The sequence below is a fragment of the Erpetoichthys calabaricus genome, chromosome 5, assembly GCF_900747795.2.
Source record: "Erpetoichthys calabaricus chromosome 5, fErpCal1.3, whole genome shotgun sequence".
NCBI classification, from domain to species: Eukaryota; Metazoa; Chordata; class Cladistia; order Polypteriformes; family Polypteridae; genus Erpetoichthys; species Erpetoichthys calabaricus.
The window spans coordinates 176,710,222-176,721,577 of NC_041398.2; the positions used below are offsets into that span (position 1 = coordinate 176,710,222).

Below are 11,356 nucleotides of genomic sequence, written 5' to 3' on the forward strand. Positions count from 1 at the left end.
GTCAAAACTTGAATATATAAAGTCAGCTTTGGAATATATAAAGTAATTCCTGAATATATAAAGTCAAAACTTGAATATATAAAGTCGGTGTCGGAATATATAAAGTCATTGCCGAATATATAGAGTGAATCGACTCAGGCACATGTTTAGTAAACTCTGTGGGGTCCTAATACAGTGAAATGAAACAAGTTAACCGAAAGTTAGTCAAAATGTTAATAAAAATAAATTTCAACTAATATTTTCATATAGGCCTAATATTTGTGCTCCTCTTATATATATATAATTTAATTTTTCGATGGGCGCCTTATGAGACATTCCTCACAAGACCGACCGACTGTGAGAGAAGTTTCAGAAAAGCGTTGTACAAAAAATACAATAAGAATTAGCAGTTTTTGCATTTTGCAATGGATAGTAACACAGCAAGGCAGGTTGTGAGAAATTTAATTGAAAATGAAGAGTTCATAGATACTATTACAAATGCGTGCAGACCATATCCCCGCCCAAGTACAGTAGAACAAACGGTATCTGAATTGGCTACGTGTTCAACATCAACGGTGCACGCTTCTAGGCAATATCAAACACCTCAACAAGAAGTGAGCAGTATTTTCAGTAGAGGACATAAAGTGCAGTTGCCGGTGTACAATCTAAGAAAGAACTCTCGAGCTTCAAGTGGATTTTACAGGTACGTACAGTCTGTAAAGCAGAAGCGGGAATAGACAAACTGCCTAAATTAAAGACATTTTCGTTCTTTGCCCTGTGGCGGAGAACAATCAGGCTTATGTTTATCCAAATGATAACAAAACAGTAAGCTTTTTACTAATTTAAAGCGTTTTGCCCTTCTACCGGTTGTGATTTTTTACAGTGGGACACAGCTAATATAACTGAAAATTCTTCCGAAATTAAACGGTTCATTTGGCTTTCGGTAGCATGTATATTTGAATGTCTTTATTTTAGAAAACTTATTGGATCGGGAAAGCCGTCAGTAGAACATCCGACGTTTTCCAAAGAAGTGGTACTCCTTCCAGATGCTGAATGCCAGAAAGTGCCCAGAGCTGCAATTAAAGCGTGGCTGTTCGAGTCTGGTCATATCAAATCAGCGGTGGAATTCAAAGTGTGTTGGGATGAAGGCTGTTCGTGAAGCGTTCAAGCCAAAGCTTGATACGTGCGGGTTAGTATTGCATTTCCTTTTGTATATTTCTTTCGCTGGAAGTGCATATCTTGTAAATGTAAAATTTAATAAACTATTGTTTTATGTTTTATATTTAATTGTAATTATGTATTACGTTATCTATCAATTTTTAATCTTAGGCTTCAAATTTTACTTGGATGTCACAGCAAACTGGTGGTGCCATCCTTGACGAGCCTCCAAACTTTAAATGGCTTTGTGATCAAAAAGATATTTCATCAGAAGTCTATCTATATAAGACCAGATACAACACTGTTGACTTTTCCTGAGGCATCTGTAAGTTTGTATTTTAAAAACGGTTTTATATTGGACATCAGTTTATACTTGGAGATTGTCCCTGTAACAAATTAATGTTACAGGTTTGCACGTGTATGTATTCTTAATTTTACTTAGGTAGTTACCAAAGAAATGTTTTGAAAATTTTAAAATGAAGGTTGTGGAATACTTTAATTGCTAAATTTAAATATTTTTACATGTGATATTATTATTAATATATTTTATTTTAGCCATCAAATTCTGAAGGAGAAATAATTGAGGAGCAGAAGAGTGAAAGAGATTTTGAATCTTTAGAAGTATGTGAATGCTTTAATATCAGTATACAATGACTTGGCTTGGTACAGCTTATTATAATAATGCACTGTTTTTTAAAAAAAACTGAGACCAGTTTTTAACATCATTGGTAAATCTGAATAGGTGTGAAGAGCTGTTGCAGGAGTTTTCTATTTACAATATACATGGAATTTTGTAATTGTCCCAGTTTATACTGTTTAAAATTTTAAAAGTAGTAGTATTTATAAACACCTTTCTTATACACCTTTGTTTTAAGTTTCTTTCTTATCTGTTGTCCACTTTTTGATGTTTTACTGTACCGTGATTTAATAATGAAATATCACTTTAAATTGTAAAGGCAAGTTTTTAAAAAAGAAACCTACCATCATATAGTGTAATTTTTAATGCTACTTCACCGCTCCGAGAGTCTAAGTACTAATCATGGCCTGGTAATCATGTGGAATGTGTGCATTCTTCTTTGGGCACTCTAGTTTTACTGCAATTTTGTCAAAGGATGAGGGTTAGGTTAGTAGACAGTTGTAATCTATGTTAGTTAAAATGGTCATTTGTGAGTGAGTTTAACCCACACTGACCTGGTATCTTGCTCAGAGTTAGTTTCAACTTAGCGCCAAATGCCGCCAGATATGGCTCTGTTGTCCTGAGAGTCATTTTCTTTATTAAATATATTCAAAGGTGCATGGTTTAAAGCATAATTAAATTTGTTATGTTTCTACAGTCATATTTATTTTTGATTTTTCATTATAGAAAAACAGAAGTGATGCCATTGATGCAATAAAAATTCATAGCACCGGAAAAGTACAAGAGCAATCTACTATGTCTCCTAATCAAGGTGCAATTTTTACTCCGCTTGCACAAAACTTTAATGAGACATCAGGGGAGATTTACAGGTGGGTTACTGTTTAGAACTGCCCCCACAATCTGTTTAAGAAGAAAATGTTTTTTACATCAAAGATATTTGTGTTCCGGTCAGAAAAATGGCCAAAATCATCTTCTTGTCTTAAAGGTGATTTGTTTTCACTGTAGTACTTAGAACAGAAATGCTGTGGTTTGAAATGTTAAATTTGAAATACTGAATTGTGTGAAATGTAAAATTTAACTTTAATATTTTTCTCAAGTGATGGAAAAAAGTCTAATCCCAGGGTTTTTCTGGCAGTCCTCTAGATGTTGTAATTTTTAGAACATGTTCCAATTTTGACAATAATTAGAAAACACAGAAGAACATTCAATATTTGGTTTATGTAGAGCAGTTCTGCAGCCTTTCTATGGAGGTCTAAGTGGTTACTTTTATAAATAACTTAGACATAATATTTTCAATGCAGTTTTTTTTTGTATAACATTTTTCTTGGAGTGTAGGCACAGAGCACTGGTTCTCTGGTAAATGCAAATGCAGACTTTACAAATGACTGTTTATATAATGGATGCACATACAGATACAGAATTGTTTTAAACAGACTGGAAAACAAAACAGTCTGAAATCTTGGAAAGTGAAAGGAAACTGGTTTTGTTGACAGGTCTAAACAGAGATGTTATAGTTTTGTACTTTAATTGATTAAATTGCTCAATTTTCAGAAGCTGTTTATACTTAAAGAAGATTGCTTGATTAAGGTTTTATTATTAATTATATTTCTGTTCACTTCTTATTCAGTCTTCCACTTTTTTTGCTTTCAAACCTTACTAAACATAAAAAAGAATTTTGTTATTTGCTTTAGCATGATAAACTGAAATAAACACGACGTTTAAATGTTGATAGCATTTATTAGAGGCATTCAGCAGCTCACTCTCTCCGTCTCACCGCTTAATACACACCCGCCAAAACTCCCCCACGCCGCTCGCATAACCTCCCTTCTCCCAGAAGCACATACGCTGGGTTAAATAGTGCAGGTGAGATGTGATATATTAACAAGCATGTCATATCTTAGGTATGTCAGGCAAGGAAATGGAAAACCAAAATAACTAAAGTAAAACTGAAACTGACAGGATGCAATAATTTGTTCAGTGTTTGACAGTGTTTTAATTTAAGTGATGTGAACATAATTTACTGTGTGTCCAGTGGGAAAGCCAAAACATTTTTATACATTCAAGCACATTAAATTTTTTTTCTCTCATTTAATTACTTTCCTTGTTGTCAGTATTTGAGTGCACTTTGTGAATTTTCTTTACATTTCATACATGAATTTTGAATACATTTGTATAAAAATGTATCAATATTTGCTTAAATTCATATATTAATATCAACTATATGTTGTCCACTGTATAGGATGGCACTTTCAAAGAACATTCTGTTGTCCTTTAAACTTGTTAATAGTTTGTTTACATTTGCAAGAATATTTTGGAGGTATCAAACTAAACAGTAAAACATAAGCTACAGAAACCAATGTGCACAGTCCAACAATTGTTTGTGGAAAGATTTTACGATTTGATTAAAAGTACAGATTGTTAGTATACCAGGGACTTTTTTGTATTACTTTCAGAGTCCTACAAATTAAAGTTAAAGTTTTGCTTTGATTGCGAATAATTAATATTGTGAAATTAATTCTACAATATTTTCCTCTATGAACATTCTTTCTATATAGTGACTATGTTAACCTTCTTGAAAATGAAGAATACTTGTCTGAAGATTCCGATATTCAAGAAGCAATTAGCAGATCATTGATGGAAGAGACATTTAAAATCCAGCAGTATGTAGTTTAAATTAATGTTGGGTTGAACCCCAAATATTTAAAAAAATTTTCACAGACAGTTTAAATGTATTGTTTAGCTGTAAATGTTTTATAATGTGTTCAATCAATTTATCTTTGGAATTTTCGGTAGACTGCTAGTCATAGCAAAAGGAAGCTGTAGGCCTGTAAATGTATATAACTTACTGAGATGCAGTTGCGACAGGATATTTCAGCATAAATCCTTATGTAGAATATTAACCGAGCAATATTTAAATTTTACAGAGATACATCATTGTCTGTTGAACAAATACTGATGCCACTTACCACTGCAATAAATGAACATGAAGTTACTCGGTTCAATATAATGCGAAGAAATGTTTGGGATGGCACAGTGAGAGCAATGAGTAGACCAAACTTTACTCCAAAAAAAAGAATTGATGTAAAATTTACTGACGATATTGGCATTTCTGAAGGAGCAGTAGACCTTGGTGGTCCAAAACGTGAATATTTTCGCTTATGCCTGAAATATTTGAAAGATTACAGTGGAATGTTTGAGGGTGCTTCAGGGAGCAAACTTTTAAGTTGCAATTCAGCAGGTATGTTTGCAAAATTCTTTTTACTTTATTAGTTAATATTCGCCTAATGCCTTTATCCAATAAGATGAAAAATTTTGAGACAACAATTCATTCCATTTCTTTTTCAATTATAGCCCAGGTAGGAGAAGGGACTTGGTCACATAATGTCAGTGGGGGGATTTAAACCTACAACCTCAGTGTTTGACGTTCAAAGCCTTAACTGCTTGACTAAGTTATCGTTCTAATGGATTTTCATATAACTAAATGTTTTGCTTTTATGACTGATTTTTATAAAACTTTTTTTATCAATCTTTCATGTAGCATTAAAGGAAAATTGCTATTTTTTTGCGGGACAACTGATAGCAATGTCTGTTGTGCATGGGGGGCAATCACCATGCTTTTTCTCCCCAATTCTTTATAAATCCTTGGCCAAAGGTCCAGAAAATACTGAAGCAGAAGTTGAGGATATTCTTGATATTGATATTCGTAATCAACTTATAGAGGTATGTTCAACACAACAATCTGTTGTTTTTTTATTTCTGATAAAATAGGTGCCCATGGGGGCCAATGCTGAACAACAGCAAAAAGCATCAGAAATTTCTGTGAAAAAAATCTTATCCACTTCAAGTCATTTACTTGTATGCTCACAATGTCTCAAACACATATGTATTTGTATTGAAATTTTGTTAAATAAACCACTTCCAGAAAATAGTATCATGAATGAAAATGTTACATACTCAAATGCGAGTGACCATTTCAGTTGAAGAACTGCATACCTCCTTAATTCATTGGTCACAAGTCCAGCCCAATAACCCCTTAAGTCTGCCTCATGCTTGTGCACATCTGAGATGCTTCAACAAGCAGAAGATCGGTTCAACTCTGCACTTTCACAAACTGATGCAAAATAATCCCAAGGTACTCCTGTTGTGGCTCAGCGCTATGAAAATAAATCTAATAATGTTATGTAGGTCTACAGTTTTAAATACTAACTTATGGTTCGAAATGTTCCATTTCAATTCACGAGAGCATTTTACAGAAGTGATTTATTTAACAATATTGTAGTTAAAGTACATGGGACATATGATGTGATGACTTGATGTGGATTATGTGACACTAGTAGGGTGTGATTTTTTCATTGGAGTTTTTATACTTTTTTCTGTTGTACAATGTTGTTCCCTATAGATGGCAGATCTATCAGAAGCAGTATTTCCATTCTGCATAAAAACCTTAGATTAAAAATTATCTGTGCCATTATCAACAACTACATAGAGTAAGCAACAAATTACAAAAAAAAAGGATAGAGCAATCCTTTAAATTTCTTGAATAAGTAATCTATACTACAGTCCACTGTTAAAGAAAGGGTAAGTAACAATCACACAATTACATAGTTTACATTTGGTCCATCCATCCATCCATCCATCCATTCTTTTCCGCTTATCCGAGGTCGGGTCGCGGGGGCAGCAGCTTGAGCAGAGATGCCCAGACTTCCCTCTCCCCGGCCACTTCTTCTAGCTCTTCCGGGAGAATCCCGAGGCGTTCCCAGGCCAGCTGGGAGACATAGTCCCTCCAGCGTGTCCTGGGTCTTCCCCGGGGCCTCCTCCCGGTTGGACGTGCCCGGAACACCTCCCCAGGGAGGTGTCCAGGTGGCATCCTGATCAGATGCCCGAGCCACCTCATCTGACTCCTCTCGATGCGGAGGAGCAGCGGCTCTACTCTGAGCCCCTCCCGGATGACTGAGTTTCTCACCCTATCTTTAAGGGAGAGCCCAGACACCCTGCGGAGGAAACTCATTTCAGCCGCTTGTATTCGCAATCTCGTTCTTTCGGTCACTACCCATAGCTCATGACCATAGGTGAGGGTAGGAACATAGATCGACCGGTAAATTGAGAGCTTTGCCTTATGGCTCAGCTCCTTTTTCACCACGACAGACCGATGCAGAGCCTGCATCACTGCGGACGCCGCACCGATCCGCCTGTCGATCTCACGCTCCATTCTTCCCTCACTCGTGAACAAGACCCCGAGATACTTGAACTCCTCCACTTGAGGCAGGATCTCGCTACCAACCCTGAGAGGGCACTCCACCCTTCTCCGGCTGAGGACCATGGTCTCGGATTTGGAGGTGCTGATTCCCATCCCAGCCGCTTCACACTCAGCTGCGAACCGATCCAGAGAGAGCTGAAGATCACGGCCTGATGAAGCAAACAGGACAACATCATCTGCAAAAAGTAGTGACCCAATCCTGAGTCCACCAAACCGGACCCCCTCAACACCCTGGCTGTGCCTAGAAATTCTGTCCATAAAAGTTATGAACAGAATCGGTGACAAAGGGCAGCCCTGGCGGAGTCCAACTCTCACTGGAAACGGGTTCGATTTACTGCCGGCAATGCGGACCAAGCTCTGACACCAGTTGTACAGGGACCGAACCGCCCTTATCAGGGGGTCCGGTACTCCATACTCCCGGAGCACCCCCCACAGGATCCCCCGAGGAACACGGTCGAACGCCTTTTCCAAGTCCACAAAACACATGTAGACTGGTTGGGCGAACTCCCATGCACCCTCCAGGACTCTGCTAAGGGTGTAGAGCTGGTCCACTGTTCCGCAACCAGGACGAAAACCACACTGTTCCTCCTGAATCCGAGGTGCGACTATCTGACCGACCCTCCTCTCCAGAACCCCCGAATAGACTTTTCCAGGGAGGCTGAGGAGTGTGATCCCTCTGTAGTTGGAACACACCCTCCTTAAAGAGGGGGACCACCACCCCAGTCTGCCAATCCAGAGGCACTGTCCCTGATGTCCATGCGATGTTGTAGAGACGTGTCAACCAAGACAGCCCTACAACATCCAGAGCCTTGAGGAACTCCGGGCGTATCTCATCCACCCCCGGGGCCCTGCCACCAAGGAGTTTTTTGACCACCTCGGTGACCTCAGTCCCAGAGATGGGGAAGCCCACCTCTGAGTCCCCAGGCTCTGCTTCCTCATTGGAAGGCATGTTATTGGGATTGAGGAGGTCTTCGAAGTACTCCCCCCACCGACTCACAACGTCCCAAGTCGAGGTCAGCAGCGCACCATCACCACCATATACAGTGTTGACACTGCACTGCTTCCCCCTCCTGAGACGCCGGACGGTGGACCAGAATCTCCTCGAAGCCGTCCGAAAGTCGTTCTCCATGGCCTCCCCAAACTCCTCCCATGCCCGAGTTTTTGCCTCAGCAACCACCGAAGCTGCATTCCGCTTGGCTTGCCGGTACCTATTAGCTGCCTCCAGAGTTCCACAGGACAAAGGGGACCGGTAGGAAGTTTACATTTGGTCCAATTTGTAAACAGAAAGTACCGTAATTTAATACTGTTACGTCTCCTTCTAGATAAAAACAGCTACATCAGACACACAATTGCAAGTGGCTATCAGTAGAGCATCCTGCATTTTAAGCCTTTCTGGGTGTTTCAAAAAAATCACCTTGGAAAATAAAGGAGCTGTTACCAAAGATGTGGCACATTGGTATGTGTTACAGAGAACAAGAACTCCATTTGAAAGGTATACAATATCAATTTCATTACATAAATATTTATTCCTTTTTATACCCTGAAAATTCAATGTACTTTTCTGAATTTCAGATATTTTATTTCATAAATTAATCAATATGTACTTAAAATATTTTATTGTGAAAGTGTTACTTACAGGTTCATTATTGTTACATATACATGTAACATATTAAATATGGAAGTAGTTATAGGAATTGGGTTTTACTGAGAATTTTTATTTTTTATTTATAGATTTCAAGAAGGACTGCAGAGCCTTGGAGTTCTTTCAGCATTGCAGCAGTTTCCACAGCAGCTTCAATCCCTTTTTATTAAATTGGAGAAAAAATTAACAGCTATTGAAGTTGAACAACTTTTCAAGTTTCGTATGTCAGAGGAAGGAAGCAACAGATATGAAGCTGAATTACTTGTAGTGGGATTTTGGAGAGACTATCTGCAAGATGCAGAATGTAATGTATAAAAATAGGCTTATTCAAACATTGATTATTATATTACATGTATTTTACAGGTGGCATAGTAGAATACTACTACTTCACAGTTCCAGTGTTCTGAGGTGGAATTCCGCACCAGGTTGTTATTTGTGTGAAATTGTCATGTTCTCTCCATGTCTGCCTGGTTTAAGTTAAGTGGCATCTCTGATTTGGCCTCGTGCAATTCTGAGTTGTGGGTGTGTGCTGTATTGTGTCCTGTGATTGATCGGTGTCATATCCAGGGACTGTCCAGCCTGGTGACTGATGGTGCCAGGTTTCACCCTGGCTTCTTGAGACCCTTAACCTGATTACATGTATTTTACAATGTCATGTTATAATACTACAAAATAATAATTACATTTAAACTTCATGCTAAATGTTAAATGCTGTCCCAGTCATTAATCAAGGTTAGGTGTAATATTTAATTTTTTTGCTTGCCCTTTTAAACTGAGACACTCAATGAATGTACTGAGGCGCATAGTGTTACGAGTATTTCCTCTGTAGAAAATATAGATTTTTTTCTCTGCAGCTATGCGTCAACTAAGAGATGTAAAGTTGAAAATGGGGTAACATACTACAATGATGCAGGCCACATTAAGAAGTGGTTCAATGGGGTTTATAAGAAACTATATTTAATGCTTTGGTAAAATAATTGTTCTGGTATATTTTTGGTACATTCACCTTTGAAGCTTCAGCTGCTATACATGTGGGTTGTTTACATGCTACAGAACAAATTTGGTTTTCCCCAAATTCTGTGCATAATGAAGAATGAAGCTGTAAGTTTATTGCATATCCCCTTGCAGAGTTAATTGTTTCAAATAGTCTGCACTGTACTGTTTTTCTTTTGTTACACAGTAAGATACCTAGCCCGCCATTGGTTGTGAAGTGTAAAAATGTAAATTAAGCAACTATAAATCTGTGCTAACTAAAGTAACTTTTTTCTTATTTTCAGTTTGTGTTGATGCAGTGACACTGGAAGAAATACTTATTTTTGCAACAGGAAGTGATTCAGTTCCTCCTCTTGGTTTCTTTCCTGAGCCATCTTTGGAGTTCTTGCACTGCAAGTCAAAATTCCCTTTGGCGAATACCTGCGACTGCATACTTAGGATTCCTCTAACCAACAATTATACTAACTTTAAAAACAATATGAATTTTGGCATTAGAAATTCCCCAGGGTTTGGAAAGGCTTAATGAAAATTATGATGTATATTTCAAACATTACACATTAAGCAATAAAAAAAATCTTTTGTGGTATTTGTACACTTTTCAACATCAGAATGTTTCATTTGCAAAAAGAACAAAGTTACACTGTTTTTAATTATTGTTCATATATTTGAAATAAATAAATTTTGTATTGTCAAGGAATCAGGTATTGTTTTCTCTATTAGCATTGCTTTTGACTTGTTATTTAGGTGCAGGTTAAATGCCTTATTGTTATATTCATGACAGTGTATGAGTAAAGTGAATGGTAAAGTTATTTAATAGACTACTTCAATTTTGATGTTTTTGTGTTGTGGACAAAATCTGTGTTGTGAAAAAGTCATCATGGGCTTAATTAAAATTGTTAAAGGTTTTTTTTTTTTTTAACAGTAATTTATTGGCCAATACTTGGGTTATAAGGAGGCTCAGTTTCAGATGTTTTTATGATTCAAAATAACACATTACATTTACAGGTATATAGGATTCTTCTCACTACTCAAAGCGATTTGGAATTGGGAGCCACTTCAGCCATCACCAATGTGTAGCATACACCTGGATGATGCAATGGCAGCCGTTTGTGCCAGTACACTCAGCATACATTAGCTATTATGTGGTGAAGGGGGAAGAGAGATAATTAGATAATTAAGGACCGGGGATGACTAGGGGTCCAGAATGTAGTGGGCAATTTAGCTTGGACATCAGGATACACCCTATTCTTTACGAAGCATGCCTACGGATCTTTACATGACCACAGAGCAAGTTAGAACTTCGGTTTTACATCTCATCTGAAGGACAGCACCATTTTTACAGCGTAGTGTCCCCATCGCTGCAGTGGGGCATTGTCATCCCCACACAGACTACAGGGTAAGTGCCCCTGCTGGCCTCTCCATCAGCTCTTCCAGCAGCAATCCAAATGTTTCCTAGTTGGTCTAGTACTAAATGGGCCCAAATATGTTTAGCTTTAGGTGGATTACCTGTTAAGAAGTGCAGATGACATGGTTACAATGGGCTACAACAGGCAGTTGAGTAGGTTTGTGGGGTTATTTTTTCAGAAACGATACAAATGGAAGAAAAAGCCAAAGATTTGATATTGGAAACTTGAACAGTTTCAAGGGCTACTAATTTAAATGACTTGCACTGAAGACAGCTGTGTTTCTT

At 37.7% G+C, this 11,356-nt stretch overlaps 1 protein-coding gene across 2 annotated transcripts; it reads left to right on the top strand.

Annotated features, from left to right (window-relative positions):
• Positions 1 to 881: 881 nt before the first annotated feature.
• Positions 882 to 10,288, top strand: LOC127527832 (G2/M phase-specific E3 ubiquitin-protein ligase-like). Of its 2 annotated transcripts, XM_051927813.1 has the most exons (10): positions 882 to 1,168; positions 1,309 to 1,462; positions 1,693 to 1,758; positions 2,501 to 2,643; positions 4,330 to 4,434; positions 4,699 to 5,012; positions 5,313 to 5,494; positions 8,354 to 8,523; positions 8,763 to 8,977; positions 9,951 to 10,288. In XM_051927813.1, exons 1-10 carry the CDS (start codon positions 1,026 to 1,028, stop codon positions 10,187 to 10,189), a joined length of 1,731 nt encoding a protein of 576 aa, XP_051783773.1. In that variant the 5' UTR covers positions 882 to 1,025; the 3' UTR covers positions 10,190 to 10,288. The 2 variants fall into 2 exon arrangements, with proteins under 2 accessions (XP_051783773.1, XP_051783774.1); XM_051927814.1 differs by lacking the exon at positions 4,330 to 4,434 and having other exon boundaries at positions 883 to 1,168; positions 9,951 to 10,287.
• Positions 10,289 to 11,356: the final 1,068 nt, after the last annotated feature.